The sequence below is a fragment of the Cercospora kikuchii genome (assembly GCF_019650295.1).
Source record: "Cercospora kikuchii DNA, contig_00002, whole genome shotgun sequence".
Lineage (NCBI taxonomy): Eukaryota > Fungi > Ascomycota > Dothideomycetes > Mycosphaerellales > Mycosphaerellaceae > Cercospora > Cercospora kikuchii.
Window position 1 is genome coordinate 3,259,547 of NW_025408583.1, and position 15,380 is coordinate 3,274,926.

Genomic DNA, 15,380 nt, shown 5'->3' on the forward strand with positions numbered 1-15,380 from the left:
GTGGATGTGGTACATTTACAGCAAGCACGTCTTGTCCCGCAATGTTCCGCTCATCACCGCTGTCGTGTCTATAGCGTGGTGATGGAGTATAGAGCTGCATCAGGTCAGGTATACTGGGTCTTGTTGAAAAGGCTGAAGCCTTGAGTACACGGAGGAGTGTGTCTCAGGACGTGAAACTCCAAGAGACTTTATCTCTATGATGGGCGTTTGCTAGTCAAACACACGGTAAACTAGAATACAGGAGTTGAAGTTCAGAAGTTTGGACAAACAACAAAAGTTCCATCCACGCAACAGAACCGGGAGACGTCAGATCAAGGACTTACCAATTTCGTTTCGGATCATCATCTTGCTCATTACAAGAAAAAGCACAAAGGAATGGGTATTCGGGTATGGAGTAACATGTTACGACCAGAATACAGCATACTATCTGGATCTGACTTCAATCTATACACACTAGTGTACAGCGAACGATCGTGTGCCACATCATCATATGACATTCCTCTGTCTGCTGCAGCAATTCGATTGTGCTGCCCCCTATTGCTATCGCTCCATCTATGCCTTGAAGTCGGCGAACTGCTGGCAGTTGCAGCGGTTTGGCTCAGCACCGCAATCGGTCAATGGGTTGCCCTCAATAACAGCCCGGGCACGGCAACCATTCCAGACACCGCAAGACAAGGTGCAGCCAGCGTCGATTTGTGGTTCTGGGGCTGGCTCTGGCTCGCGCTTGACCTTGAAGTCCGCGAACTGTTGGCAGTTGCATCGATCAGGCTCGGCACCACAGCCGGTCAATGGCTCGCCCTCGATGACGGCACGGGCACGGCATCCGTTCCACACGCCGCAAGAAAGTGTGCAGCCGGCATCGATTTGTGGCTCAGGAGCAGCAGCACGCTTTGGCTTGAAATCGGCAAATTGTTGGCAGTTGCATCGGTTTGGTTCGGCACCGCTAATGCAAATGGTCAGTATGCAGAAGTTGTCGAGGTGAAAGGAGTATCGAACCAGTCGGTCAAAGGGTTGCCTTCAATGACAGCGCGAGCGCGGCATCCGTTCCACACACCACAAGAGAGTGTGCAGCCCGCGTCCACTTGGGGAGCAGCTGAAGCACCAGCAGCGCTCAGGATGGTCATGGCAAGGATGGTGAATTGCATGATGGCTGATGGAGTAATTGATTTTCTTTGGAAATTGGGTTTGTTTCTGTTCTCGTTGTGATCTTTGTTGCTGAGGATGATGTTGGATCTCAGGCGGTCGAAGCAGGTCCTTATATATCTTGTGCTCCATCTCTTCGGCGTAGGGCACCGCGCGCCCTTGGCCATCTCCCCTCCTGTTCCCCTACAACTCGCCACTCGCTCAGAAACCCTGATGCTAAGGTGAACTCGCTGTCTGACGTATCGTTGTTCATGGTGACTCGGGATGAGACAGCATCACGCCAGCCCAGGCGCATATCATACCCATTGAGTCGCAGCAAGCGAATCTCGAGTGCATCTTTTGCTCGATGTGTACGCAGAAGCGAGAGACCCTGTTGGAAGTGGTTCTGGAGTAGCATGGTTTGACGTATGCTGCATTCGTATTCTCTACGCCAAGAGAAACTCAACGTGCTGCGACAGCTTCTGTGCTGACCCTAGTCGTGCTAGATGTGCTAGGTGGAGTCGAAGTGGGCTGTAAAAAGACCAGTCGCGAGTCTGGAATGTAGCATGTGTCGCGGTATGCTTGCTGACGTCGGCGAATAGTGATGGTAGACGATCTCAATCGGGTAAGCTGTAGATGGTTAGCGGGCACAGAAACTCTGCCCAGCGAGATCTTCGCTATAGAGAAGAAATTGCACCAGTAACTGTGCGCCACAAGCGACCGGGCATGGGCGTGCTTTGCCCGAAAGATTCACTCCAAGCAGCTGGGCCAGGCTGGGGTTGCCTATAGCGATTCAAGCTCAGCACGTGTTGCACAAGCTGAGGCGTGCCCTATTCTCCACATCAATTGATCGGCGCGTTATGAATGCACAATTCTGGAGAATGCAGCAATGCAACCTTCCAATGCATGGCTGATTTGGACCATCGCTATGATGACCGTCTACACGATCGGGCGAACGTGGTATCAAGACCCTGGCTGCGATCGTTAGTACTTTTCAGCTTTGCACAAGAGGACATCAGACGCTCGTATCATTATACGAGACTGTGCTGTAGTCCTGGCGTACGTCATAAGCCTCAAGAACCACGAACCTGCACCGTACATAGGACGGCAGTTGTTGAGAGTCTTCGGACATGAGTTCAGTGAGGCCCATTGAGTAGGTGCTGGTCTTGCAGTCTTGCTTACAAGCCAGATATTTGCTCGCCCATCTGACTTGCACTGGGGCTTGAGGACACTTCTTGGGAGACGCAGCGAAAGTGATCAGCTTGCAGGTCTGGTGCCCAGGGCTCTGAACGCTTCGTCAGGAGCGGTCTTCTCGGTGTGCCTTTCTGCTGGAGTGGCGCGGCAATGGCGAGTAACGAAAATCGTCGAGGAAGCGAAGCGGGCAATATGGTGCAGTCGATACATGATACTCTTATAAGGCCTGCCAGACTGGGATTCGTTGCGCCTCGGCACTGAAGGCGTGATCTCTCTCCAAGCAAGTGCAATCATGAAGTCGGCAAGTGCCAGCTCGAAGCTTTGGAGGTACCTGGAGTGCAAGGCCTGTACCGACGGAAGTGCAGTGGTCGCAAACTCGCAATTCTCGCCTGCGCTCAAGATAATCGCAGCGCAACGAGTTCAAGACTTCAAGTCATCGCCGTGGAGCCCCTTGGACACTGGGATCAAGTCTGCAATGCACGTGCCTACCACGGAGAAGGCAAGATCAGCAACATCATCATTCGTGTTCGTATTGCACACCGCGACCACCGCAGCGCGTCGGAGGCCCGCGGCGACATGAAGACGGGCGACGAGGTGCGGGTGTAGGTGCAGTGCTCGATGCTCGATGGCTTGTGTCTGGTTCGATGCTCTCTCTGTAGAATGATGTCGCGCGCTGGGTCCGCGGAACGGCTGACACGTGTAGCAGTCTTGCCAACCCCCGGCGGCACTGATTGGGAAGGAGAGCGGGGCAGGCAGGAGCGATCGCATCCTGTTCCTGTCTCTCCTCCCCAAATACGAGAGCCATGATCCGCGCACGCGCACTCGATTCCAAACAATGCGCTCCGGCATTTCTGTGCCACATACCACACCTTTCATGCCGCGCTCCATGCTGGCGGGCTCGGTCGAAAAGACAGCCTGCGATGCCTCCACTCCAATGCTCGTGAGCACGCAACGCATCGCTGCCGCCGCCATGCCCACGCGCCGCGTCAGAGCGACCTCCTTGCCCAGTCGCGCTGCCGCTCCCAATTTACTGCTATTTTGACGACGACTCGTCAGCGTCGCCCGCTTGGCTTGGCTCCCGCCGAACGAGCTGAACGACTGAGTGACCGAAGGCTTCGTGGCGCTAACACACTTTAGCTGTCGGCGTGTCCCGTCTTCTCGTCTTGTCGCGCTGCATGTCTCTCTCCCTCCCAACCTCCTCTCCGCCCTCTCCCACTTTCGTGTACGTCGATGGCGCTGCATACCTGACCTTGGTCCTTTCTTTACTCCCCCTGCACAACCCACCTTGTCACACTCTCGCTTCATTAAATCTCCATAACCACCCTCTCACCTGCCAGCGACAACCAGCTTGGAAGGCAGCATCAAACGGCGTCGAGCGAAATTGGAGCGCCCGCCACAGCCGCTGCACCAATCGACACCTTCCACCCACTGAGCGTCGCCGGCGAATCGGTCATTGACAACGCCATTGCACGCGCCCTGACTGTCGCGCTCCATCGTTATTCATTCATTTCGACAGACCGCATACCCTGCTGTCGACCTCATCCTCCACTCTAGCCATTCTTTTCCACCGCCAAAGACACTCCGACATTACTGCCCCTCGCTACACCCTCAACTGCCGAGGTCCGGACGAACCAACCCCATAGTTCAAGCACCTAACGGCGCGCCAGACCCACGAATTGAGGGCACGACGTAAAGTCACATCGGATCGACCGACACGCAGCACTTGATTGTGTCTGCTCCAGCCACTAACAGCAACCCGACACTTTGCAGCGACACCACCGCACACCATGGCTTCTACTGGAACCAGCACAGCAGACAACACCATCGTGACGCAGGACGATACCTCCAGTCTCAAGTTCGACGGTGGAGGTGGCATCTCGATCGCACCAGGCACTATCGCCGCCATTGTCATCCTGCTGGTCCTTGCCTTGGCAGGCCTGATCATTGCATGTGCATATGCATTTGGAGGCTTCAAGAGATGCTGCTCCTGCTGCGGCCGTAGTGGTCGCAAGAAGCGACTCTCTCAGCTGCCCGTCTACAGTGATCGGGGCTATCTGGACGAGCGGGATAAGTTGCCAGCCTGGAACCCTAGTGCATCTACGACGGAGATTGGGCTCAGCAGGATGGCGAGTGTCAAGCAGGGCTTGTTTCCCAGTTTCACCCGAAAGGGAACCATGGATCGCCCATTGATGCAGGAAAGCCCGGTTACCAGTCCGCGAAACTCGCAGTTGACGCGGCACTCGCAAGGCACACTAGGGGCGCCATTCCGCAGTCCGACGAGCCCTTATATGAACGGCAGCAACAGCAGTTCACAAAAATCGAGATTTTCCATGTGGCAGGACGAGAGACGGTAGATTTCTGACATGTTTGTGAGGGATTCATGGGATTTATACGCGCAAGGACATGCGGGTAGGAGTGCTGGCGCTTCTTTATAAAGGGCATGACAGTGTGCGTTGCGAACATTGCACCTAACGAGCGGGCTTGTACATACCATTTGCGCAACACATAACGACAGCCAAAATTCACTAGTTCTTATTCTGATTTTGTGTCCGGTCCCGATGGGAGAATGAGTGCCTTCTCGCCGCGGCATGCTGTGGGAGTGGCGCAGATGCGGGCTCTTGAACCCAACTTGGGTCGATGTGCGGCCTCAACCTGAGCAACGGCATGCGGGGTAGAGATATATGCAGAGCAGAGGTGAAGTGCAACGACTAATATATAGAGGGGAGGTGATCCTGGTGTCGCTCATTCAGGCGCAGGTCGTTAGCGAGAGCGCATGCAGACTCTGGCTAGACGCACGGCAGCAGAGCGCGCACGGGACGACGAGACATTCCTCTGCACGGCCGCAGACAGGCAGTGCGCTGGGTGGTTCTTTGTCGCAGGTGGATCATGAATGAGCTGCTCCAGTCTGCCGCCCATGGGCGAGACTGCCAAGCCTTCCGTGCTATCTTCAGCCCTGCCACTCTTTTGCAGAGCATCATCATCCGACCACCTCACACCTGCCTGCTTGCTTGCTTGCTTCGACATTCTTCGCGCGCGCCCCTCGTCACTCTCCCTTGCCCGTGCGCGCTCACACTCTCTTGCACCTTCGCCGTGACTGTGTGTGCCGTGGCCGAGTGCGACCGGCGCCCTCTGCTCGTCCCGCCGCCCGCCCGTCGAGCGCGAGAGAAGAGCAGACCGACTGCTGCGGCATCACCGCGCTCTCTGACGTAGATTGCTCGCGTTGGGCCACCCCAGAGCTCCGACATATTCACCACCTCCACCTGCGCTTCACCACCGCTCCTCCACGACCTCCGTGCTCGCCTCACCGCCGCCACCGTCGACGCCACGCTCGTATCAGCGCTCCAAGTCCCGCAAGGCACAGCCCGTGGCCCCGCATTGGCACCTGCGGTCGCCAGACACGCAGACAGCGCACTCAAGCACACTCGCTTGCGCTGTCGCCCCTGCCCCAGCGATTGACCACAGCAGATAACACTTGGAGAAGATGGTGGAAGCTGCGGACGGCGGGAGCCAGCCTACCTGGAAGTTCACGCAGTAAGTGCCTGCCCTTTCTTTGTTCTCACAACCATACCTCCTGTGCACACGAGCGGCGGCGGCGGCATTTGTACAGGACAAGCTAGTCTTTCACGGGGCTTCGAGTCACCACATTGCTACGGCAGCATGCTCTCAAGCATCCGATCATCGCTGTTGGGCGACCGGACAAATTCTCGCAGACACGGACCGCAAGCCTCTCGCACGCCTGTACCCGCACCAACTGCAACGGCATCAGTGCGAGACTGTGTCGACGAGGTGATAGAAAATGATGGCGGGGGAGTTTGGGTGCCATTCGAGCGTCACGACCATATGACAGACCTGGACGAAGAGGACTATGAAGATCCGCAGTATCGAGCGGATCAGAGCAACCTTCCTGTCGCGGAACAAGTGTGGCATTTCACGCAGTGCGAACGCTTTGGCCCTAAGTTGATGAGATTAAGCGAGAAGCCTAGGCCGAACATAGATACTGACATTGTGGTGGCAGATGCTTTGGCGATAAAGGCGACGTCGAGGACATCACAGAAGCCGACATCATCTCGACCGTCGAATTCGATCAAACGGGAAACTACCTCGCCACCGGCGACAAAGGCGGGCGTGTCGTCCTCTTCGAACGTAATGAGACGAAAAAGACGTGCGAGTACAAGTTTCACACCGAATTCCAATCGCATGAGCCCGAGTTCGACTACTTAAAATCTCTCGAAATTGAAGAAAAGATCAACAAAATCAAGTGGTGCAGAAGACAGAATGCTTCGCATTATCTGCTCTCAACGAACGACAAGACCATCAAGCTGTGGAAGGTGTTTGAAAAGTCCTTGAAAGTGGTGGCTGAGAACAACCTATCCAACGAGCTCACGCCAGCTGGTACAGGCAATGCCAACGGCGGCGGTCCCGTTCGATATCCCAATCATGCATTCAAGAGTGTAGCAGACCTCAAGTTTCCACGCATGACGCACCACGATACCGTCGTTGCTGCCGTACCCCGGAGAGTGTACGCCAACGCACATGCATATCACATCAACAGCATCTCGGTCAACAGCGACGGTGAGACGTTTATCAGCTCCGATGACTTGCGCATAAACTTGTGGAACTTGAACATCCAAGACCAGAGCTTCAATATCGTGGACATCAAGCCAGCTAACATGGAAGAACTTACGGAGGTGATAACAGCTGCCGAGTTCCATCCGGTCAGCTGCAATTGGTTCATGTACGCTTCGAGTAAGGGCACGATCAAGCTGGCAGACATGCGGCAGAGAGCGCTGTGTGATGAGCACGCGAAGCGTACGTGACCCCCTGAATTGTGTGCCGGATTCCTACTGACCATAGCCCAGAGTTTGAGCAAGAGGAAGACCCTTCTTCGCGATCATTCTTCTCTGAGATCATCTCTAGTATCTCAGACGTCCGCTTCTCTCACGACGGCCGATACATTCTCTCGCGCGACTACCTGACTGTCAAGATTTGGGACGTTAACATGGAGAAGCAACCGGTCAAGACGATACCTATCCACGAGCATCTCCGACCCAGACTGTGTGACACCTACGAAAACGACAGCATATTCGACAAGTTTGAGGTTGTGTTCTCGGGAGACGCCAAGAATGTCATGACTGGCTCGTACAACAACAACTTCATGATCTATCCCTCAGAAGAAGGCAAGGACACAGAAGTCGTCTTGCAGGCCGACAAGAGCGCATTCAAGGCCAAGAAGGTGGGCATTCCTACACCCATGAACAGTGCCGGTGCGAAGGACGGCAAGAAGGGATCTCGAGCAAGCAGTCCAGTCGGTGGGGCGCAGAGGATGCGCAAGGAGACGGACGCGGACCAGATCGACTTCAACAAGAAAATCCTCCACATGTCGTGGCATCCACAGGAGGACAGTATTGCTATTGCGGCGACGAACAACGTAAGCTCCCAACTCCTTGCTGCGCTTTGTCAATTTCATAACGCTGACATTCATTCTAGCTGTTCGTCTTCTCGGCTTTGTAGACCTTAGGTCTGGCGCAGAGGCTTGCAATAGTGGGGGGAAAGTGAAAGCAGGACGGCATCTTGCATGGTCAATCAGAATGGGCGCAAGTGGTAGTGATGCGAATGGGAACGGCAGTACTCTTCCACGGGGAAGGTCGGTACTCGATCATGGCGCGTGCTATGTAGCCCATCGGTCTTTAAAGCCGATATCCTGACATGAAAAGAGTTGTCGAACTACACGTGCTGTGCTTCTCTTCTACTCAGTGATGGTTGTGCTTGCGAATGCATAAATCGACTTTTCATATTAAAATGATGACAGATGAAAGTACTGCACAAGGCCGCATGCTGGAGACTGCCGGCCATTGATTGTGAGTTCGGTCGAGAAGTGAGTGAGAGGTGGAGCTGCCGGGCGGAATTCCGTCGCTTGTACGCAACTTTCCTTGGGCTTGCGAACTTCTTCCCAACTCCCAAGGACGGTGCATTCTCCGTCGCGCTCCCTTCGACATGTCAGAATACTGGAAGTCAACGCCATCGTACTGGTGCAAATTCTGCTCGCAATATGTGCGCGACACGGCCATCGAGCGCAAGAACCACGAGGCCTCGGCCAAGCACCAGAACAACATCCAGCGATCGTTGCGAGAGCTGCACAAGGGCAAGGAGCGAGAAGAGCGGGAGAAGCAGCGCGCCAAAGATGAAGTCAACAGACTGAACGGCCTCGTCAGTGGCCAGAAATCAACAGCGGCGCAACTCGGCGGCGCTTCACAAAATGTAGGCAAGATGGGCAAACCTGCTCCTGCGCCTCCACCTCCCCAATCGACGGCACAGCAGAGGAAGGCGCATGCGGAGCAGCTCGCTGCGCTGGGCGTGGAGCTGCCGGAAGAGTTGAAGAAGGAGGCCACGGGTGTTGGATCTTACCAAGTCGTCGATGCGCATGAGGTTGATACGAGCTCAGCTGGCGCAGTCACGGTGAACCGATCACTTGCGGAGATTCTGGCAGAGGCACGCAGAGGGGAGGATACAGTCAAGGAGGAGAAGGAGATATCACATGACCACGAGGATGAGGATGATGATAAGACCGGAGTGAAGCGGAAATTTGATGATGACGATGACCCGAGAGACGAAGAGGCTGCGCCAAAGATGCGAAAGGCTTGGGGAAGCACCGTCAAAACTTATCCTGGCAAGACAGAGGAGGTCGATACTGCTGATCTGGATGCTCTCCTTGGAGGGGTGAAGAAGAAGGCCAAGACAGAGGATGGAAGTGTAGTCAAGGAGGAGGATGGTGCTGGGTCGACCACATTGAACTCGGTGCCAGACGTCGAAGCAGGCACATCAGCAGATGTCAAGCAAGAAGATGGAGCTGCTGCTACGCCCGCAGTGGTCTTTAAGAAGAGAAAGGGGAAAAAGTGAACACACTCGGCGTCTGATTCAATTATTCGAATAGCGATGGGGCGAACAGCTGCACTATGTCTCTGCAGTCTCAAGCTACAGTCGCTCACGACAAAGCAGGTGGCTCGAATCCGTTCCACTCTTGATAAGCCAAGGGCACTTCTGGCCAAGCATCCACGCCATCCAGGACGACCATGCCCATCCCGCCCGACAAATGCGTTTGCACATGGCAATGGAACAACCATGCACCGGCATACTCCGCCTTATACCTGACTGCTGTCCAGGTATCATTGGCTTGCCCTTCCATCTCCACTGTGTTGAATGTATCCAAGTATGGCGGATCTTGGAAGTTGAAAGTGCCTTCGGGCAGATGTGGGATTGCCTCTTCCACGCTGTCCCACGGAAAATTCCCTGAACCCGAGCCAATGAGGAACACCTTGTTGCCGTGTTTGTGCATTGGATGCGCTTGGGCGAATGGACCTGCTGTTACGAGGACGAGGTCGACCCAGTCACCGATTTGCGTTTTCAGCGTGAGTTCTGTGACGGGAACATCTTCTACATTCTGCAGCAGCAACGGAGGGTCGTCGTGCTCATGGCTAATGTTGTAGCCCAGGCTGCCGGTCTGCGTCCACTCGTACGCTCTATAAGGTTGGCCTAGTTTTTTCAGCCGAAGCTTGAAAGTAGAGTCGGCGCTCTGCGCAGGTCGCAAGGCTGGGTATGGGCTGCTGTCCTCGGGCACAAACGACACCATCTCGCTGCTAATAAGCTTGCCGCCATAGTTCGTCTTCGGATGCGGGTGTTCAGGAGCATTTGTCGCGCCATCGTACGCTAGCTCGGCGAAGCCGCCCAAGATCTGGTTGAGGTAGTCGTTGGCCACTCGCACAACGTGTCTGGCTTTCTCTTGATCGAGCTTGATCATTACGGATATTCGACTCCCAGTGTTGACCAGCACCCGATCCGCAACGATCGGGTGCACGTACTGGCCATCTACAGCGTACACGTACAATTCGTGCGAGTCAATCGACAGCTGCAGAGGGTACAATCCTCCGGGATTGACGAATGTCAACGCCGCCCAGCCGATCGAGGAGTCAACATCAATCGTATAGTTTCCCTTCGAGCTCTGTCCTCCTTTGCACTTGTTGTAGGCGAGCTCCGGCACATTCTCCAGGTGCAATTCAAAGTCTCCATTGAACATTTGCAACGGAGGGATGCAACCTTTGGGCGTCATGTGTCCTCTCGCTAGCTCTTTCAACAGCTGCAAGACAATGGGATTCGTCATATCGTCAAGCTCTTCCTCGGACAGACAGTATTGCGAGCCAAACCCTTGGACGAGGATAGAATCCATGCACGAGAAATCAATATTCGCAGCATGCTGGATTCCGTGATATTCCGCAGAAGTGTACTGGGACCAGTCACTGACGAAGATGGGTCGCATCAACTTCTCCGCTGCGAGCATCGCCGCTTGATCGGCTTCGATGCTGCTGATAAGATGAAATGGACGCGGTGTCTCGTCATTCGGCGCAATGACGACCGCGCCGTAAAGGCCGTCCATCATTTGTGATTTGGCGTGAGAATGGTAGAAGTATGTACCTGCCTCGTGTGCAGTCCAATTGTACAGGAAAGACGCCCCAGGCCTGATCTGACTTTGTGTCAGACCTGGCACTCCGTCCGACCATGGCGTAGATCGCTGATCGATGCCATGGAAATGAATGCTTGTGTCCTGTTGCATGTGATTGTGAACAACGAACTCGATCCTATCGCCTTGGTTGGCGTAGAGGGTAGGTCCGATGAAGGCGTCGTTGATGAAGATTGCTTCCCGCGAGCCTATTCCAGCTGCGTCGATTGACTGTGTTGTTAGGGAGATTTCGAAGCGAACCACGGGAGGCTGTGTGCCTTTGATTTCACTCTCTCGAACTGCCTCGACATCGTCCACGCATCCCGAAGGACGACCCGCGGCTGGGCCAATGCATTGAAGCAGTAGGCTCAAGGCCAAGGAGTAGAGTCGAACAGACCACATTATTGATGCAGTGGACGATCTTCAAATTCTTGTCCGCAACATGGATGACTGCCTGAGACAAAGAGCAGTATCTTTTGCCAAAGGTCTAGAAGAACATCGTGTAGGTCTTTGGATGTCTTGGCGTCCAACGGGCATTGAATCCCGAGTCGTGTCTGAGGTCACCGAACCGGCAACTACAGCTTCTAGTACGCCGCTGACTTCAAAGGCAACTTGCTAAAACAAGACACTAGCAGTGTGCTCGCACCCGCATTGGAGATCGATCAACCAAGAATCACGACAACAATTCGACACTGCCATTATGCATTTTCCAGCGTTCGCTGTGGCGGGCTGCCTGCTCTCCCGTGCCACTGCGCAATCACTGGATCAAGTGCTTGCAAAGCGGGACTCATTCTCACTGCTACGCGATCTTCTTCATCAACATGGCCTGGTCGATGAACTGGAATCCACGGCCGATGCCACGTTCTTCGCGATCACGAATAAGGGACTGTACAAATTGGCGGATTTTGGCATCAACCTTACTACCGCAGATCCCAACATCGCTCGAGCGATCTTCAAGTACGCACAGCTAGATGCCGTCTATACAACCGACACGGTCAAGGCATTACACCACGAAGCAGAGGTTGTCCGAACATCTCTGCAGCCACCACTTTTCAACAACGTCACGAAAGGTCAAGCTGCGAAGCTCAGAAGTAATCGAACAGGAGGAGCAAATGGCATCCTGGTCGAGTCTGGATTGGGCGTTTTGACACCCGTTGTGGAAGCAGACATCCCCTACGACCACGGTGTCATTCATGCTATCGACGCGAACATGGTTCTACCTCATAACATTTCCGAGACTGCAAGGCTCGGCGGGATGACTGAATTCTTGAACCTGTTGGAAAGGTCTGACAGCGTTCCTAGACTGGAGAGTTTGTCGGATGTCACCATATTCATCCCGCAAGACGAAGCACTCGTCAAGCTGCAGCCTATTCTGGATATGCTCACATCGGAGCAGCTAAAGTCCGTGGTGGCGCAACACGCTGTGCCGAATCGGGTGCTGTATCAGACTCTCTTTGATGGGGTGGAGACTTTGGAGACGTTGGATGGCAGCACGTTGCGTATTCGTCGTGGAAAGAGAGGCGAGATCTTTGTTAATGGTGCTGAAGTCGTTCGCACTGATCTGTTGCTATATGGAGGAGTGGCACATTTGATCGATGGGGCTCTTTTGCCGGAGAAAGGTGAGCGGTTTCGCCATGAAATCCCTGTATCAGTGTCGCTAACGCGTAGCAGATGCGTCTGCTTGCACCACCGGGATGTTCGCCGTGGCGGCTGTCAGCTCCAGCCAGATCTGGGCTATCCTCGCGAGCCACCAACTCACATTGCTGGCAGTGCTTGCAATGGCCCTCGTGTCGATTTCGTACAGGGTATACCAGTCACGGAGACAGAGTCGTCAGCTGATCAGACTGAGCGATGGTCTTGGCAAGTATGAGAAGGTATAGAAGGAACTCGGTCCACGCGCTCACGCGATGGCACTGCACAAGGAAAGCGATACCGGTATTCGTCCATATGGTCTCCGAAGTCTCTCTGTCTCGTTTTCGAAGTCACGAGGCAATAAATCGAATTCGGCTTTAATCACCGAGCTCAGACCAAGAAGTTCCCGGTGGAGATCACCAACCTGTCACATGTCAATGGATACTCGGCATCATCGCAATCCAACTCAATCTAGGTACACGGTTCGTTTCTCGGCATCTGTCACACTCTCCGATCGTCTTGCGCGTCGTACAGAGTCGCTGGGATCATGGATGCATACCTCGCAGGAATATGGGATGAACAGGGAGAGCGCTTGCCATAACTACATCAATCATCATCTTTGATCAAGAAAGTATCCAGCAGACACTCCTTCCACAACAGTCTGAAAGACCAAGCAACCAACATATTCATCAGCCATCAATCATCACAATGGGATCCATCGGAGAGCCAAACCGTCTGCTCTGCTGGAGCATCTACGTGACCAAGAAGCCCGACCAATCTGAGGAAGATCACCACAACCATGTCTCAAAGGTCAATGCTCCAATGATGATACCATTTCTGAAGAAATATGGCATTGTTCGCTACACTGTGGTCCGTGCCTGCCTTCCGTGAAATATCATTTCACCCCAATCACTTACTTACTCGCATCGCAGAAGCACAACGATGCTTACTCGAAGCCCAAGCAAGCGGCTCTGATGGGTGGCCAGCCAGAAGAGAACGTCCTCGCTTATGACACCGTTTTTGAGATGATCGTCAAAGACATTGAGAGTATCCAGACTATGCAAAAGGATGAGGAGTTTTTGCGTACGACTATTCCCGATCATTTCAATTTTGCGGATATGACTCGCAGCAAGTATGTTGTCACTTTCTGATCTCTGCTGATTATTTTGTTGGGCTTTGCTGACTTTCTGGTCATGTAGGGGATCGTTGACTTGGATTGAGGAGTTCACCTTTTAGGTGCGGAGGGCACGGGATGGTGTTTGTAGAATGCGACAGGAAGCTAGATGCTTAGCACAGGTAGCGTAGTTGAAGAGAACCATACATCTTGCTATACTAAAGACAATGATGTACCAAGATTCTCATGACCTCGATCCTTTTCCTAAGCATTATTTTATTATGTTTGCAATCGTCCTTGTGCGTACGGAGACATGTCGCCTACAACGTATAAATCGAACGATCGCAGCTTATCAGACTCTCTCTGAGGATCTTCAAACTTGATTGCATCGAAGGCTGGGTCGCAGACCGGCGAACGATTTGAGGTGCTCGCCGAGTACCTCGTACGAGTACGAACAAGTATGATGAAAGTATCCGAGCTGGTCGCCGAGTCGTTCACATGCCGCAGCGGCCAAGTTCTCCCATGCAAGTCAGGCATGGAATGCCGTGTATTCAGCTTATCAAGTCGATCTTATCACTGGAGCTCAGTCAACTTTCTATGCAGCTTTCTGGAGCACGGTCCCAGACCCAGAAATTGTTCAATCGTCTGTTCCAACGTCTGTCAAGAGCAGCCAAGATGACAAGCACTATCACTACCACTGAGACTCTGCAGGAAGCAGTGCCATTCGTGGCACCACCAAGCCCACCTGAAGACACAAGCAATAAGGAATTGCCAGAGAAGCCTTACTACGATGTTGAATTCAACTACCGTCTTGACCCCCGTGATGGTGGCGATGAAGTTATCTGGGGCGGTACTGTTGGCTTGATGCGCAGGAAGTATGAGACCAGGACGGTGCGAATCAACAATGAACGTGGTAATGAACATAACTTCAACCTCGACACCCATGGCTTTGCCTGGGTCAAGCATAAAACTTCAGTGACTGAATTTGCGGACTACTTGGCAATTCGTCAGGGACCGTACTATGGCGAAGTTGCTGAGATGTTGAAGAGGGTGTAAGAGCATCTTGTATTCGTCGTTCAGGAGTTCTTGTGCTAATTATTCACAGCACCGGAGCAACCAAAGTTCATGTCATTGGTCACCTCCATCGTTCGTTGAATTACAATGATACGACCGAGGAGGAGAAAAATGCCCCAGACATGACAATGACCAAGGGCCAGACTCCTGGACGTTTCGTCCACGTCGATCAATCCTACCAAGGTGCAGTCCGTAGACTCTACCTGGATCTGCCCCAAGAGGAGGCCCGCAGGCTGGAGAAAACCAGATGGGCCATCATTAACGTCTGGCGTCCCGTACGCAAGGTCACCAACGAGCCACTAGCAGTCTGCGATGCTCGATCAGTTCGTGAAGACGAATTGTTCAACACTCTGCATCTTGTTCCAATGAGGTGGCCGGACGCTGCACCTCAGGAGAACCAGATGTGGGCTGTTGCTCCACCTAAGACTCCAACGCAGCACAAATGGCATTATGTATCTGGTATGACGGAGCATGAGGCATTGTTGATCAAAATGTTTGATTCTAAGAAGGATGGTACTGCGAGGCGTGTTCCACATTCATCGTTCCCTACTCCGGATGATTTTGGAGAGCCGAGAGCGAGTACTGAGACCAGGTGCTTTGTGTTTTGGGAGGATCAGGAGGCTGAGTAGGATTCGTGTACCGTATTCGAATATACGTTCGTAACTCTAGATGATTTGACTCTTCTGCAGCATAGTTGTTCTCCAGTTCTTCCATGATTCAGAGATCGAGCTGGATTGCATGTAAATCATTCGA

General features: G+C 53.4%; 8 protein-coding genes across 8 annotated transcripts; 6 read left to right on the top strand and 2 right to left on the bottom strand.

Moving 5' to 3' along the window:
* Positions 1 to 552: 552 nt before the first annotated feature.
* On the bottom strand, positions 553 to 1,145 carry CKM354_000352400 (uncharacterized protein; the record flags this gene model as incomplete). The annotated part of the gene is made up of 2 exons (XM_044798724.1): positions 553 to 943; positions 997 to 1,145. 2 exons carry the CDS (start codon positions 1,143 to 1,145, stop codon positions 553 to 555), a joined length of 540 nt encoding a protein of 179 aa, XP_044654659.1.
* A 2,958-nt stretch (positions 1,146 to 4,103) lies between these two features.
* Positions 4,104 to 4,670, top strand: CKM354_000352500 (uncharacterized protein; the record flags this gene model as incomplete). Its single annotated transcript, XM_044798725.1, has 1 exon — positions 4,104 to 4,670. One exon carries the CDS (start codon positions 4,104 to 4,106, stop codon positions 4,668 to 4,670), a length of 567 nt encoding a protein of 188 aa, XP_044654660.1.
* A 1,127-nt stretch (positions 4,671 to 5,797) lies between these two features.
* CKM354_000352600 (protein phosphatase 2A regulatory subunit CDC55) lies at positions 5,798 to 7,827 on the top strand (the record flags this gene model as incomplete). Its single annotated transcript, XM_044798726.1, has 4 exons — positions 5,798 to 5,847; positions 6,332 to 7,125; positions 7,176 to 7,744; positions 7,804 to 7,827. The coding sequence occupies 4 exons, from the start codon at positions 5,798 to 5,800 to the stop codon at positions 7,825 to 7,827; spliced, it is 1,437 nt and encodes a 478-aa protein (XP_044654661.1).
* Positions 7,828 to 8,310: 483 nt separating this feature from the next.
* On the top strand, positions 8,311 to 9,213 carry CKM354_000352700 (uncharacterized protein; the record flags this gene model as incomplete). The annotated part of the gene is made up of 1 exon (XM_044798727.1): positions 8,311 to 9,213. One exon carries the CDS (start codon positions 8,311 to 8,313, stop codon positions 9,211 to 9,213), a length of 903 nt encoding a protein of 300 aa, XP_044654662.1.
* An 85-nt stretch (positions 9,214 to 9,298) lies between these two features.
* CKM354_000352800 (uncharacterized protein) lies at positions 9,299 to 11,209 on the bottom strand (the record flags this gene model as incomplete). The annotated part of the gene is made up of 1 exon (XM_044798728.1): positions 9,299 to 11,209. One exon carries the CDS (start codon positions 11,207 to 11,209, stop codon positions 9,299 to 9,301), a length of 1,911 nt encoding a protein of 636 aa, XP_044654663.1.
* A 298-nt stretch (positions 11,210 to 11,507) lies between these two features.
* Positions 11,508 to 12,687, top strand: CKM354_000352900 (uncharacterized protein; the record flags this gene model as incomplete). The annotated part of the gene is made up of 2 exons (XM_044798729.1): positions 11,508 to 12,426; positions 12,479 to 12,687. The coding sequence occupies 2 exons, from the start codon at positions 11,508 to 11,510 to the stop codon at positions 12,685 to 12,687; spliced, it is 1,128 nt and encodes a 375-aa protein (XP_044654664.1).
* Positions 12,688 to 13,147: 460 nt separating this feature from the next.
* CKM354_000353000 (uncharacterized protein) lies at positions 13,148 to 13,675 on the top strand (the record flags this gene model as incomplete). The annotated part of the gene is made up of 3 exons (XM_044798730.1): positions 13,148 to 13,309; positions 13,372 to 13,571; positions 13,639 to 13,675. 3 exons carry the CDS (start codon positions 13,148 to 13,150, stop codon positions 13,673 to 13,675), a joined length of 399 nt encoding a protein of 132 aa, XP_044654665.1.
* Positions 13,676 to 14,228: 553 nt separating this feature from the next.
* Positions 14,229 to 15,256, top strand: CKM354_000353100 (uncharacterized protein; the record flags this gene model as incomplete). The annotated part of the gene is made up of 2 exons (XM_044798731.1): positions 14,229 to 14,605; positions 14,659 to 15,256. The coding sequence occupies 2 exons, from the start codon at positions 14,229 to 14,231 to the stop codon at positions 15,254 to 15,256; spliced, it is 975 nt and encodes a 324-aa protein (XP_044654666.1).
* Between the last annotated feature and the right edge of the window lie 124 nt (positions 15,257 to 15,380).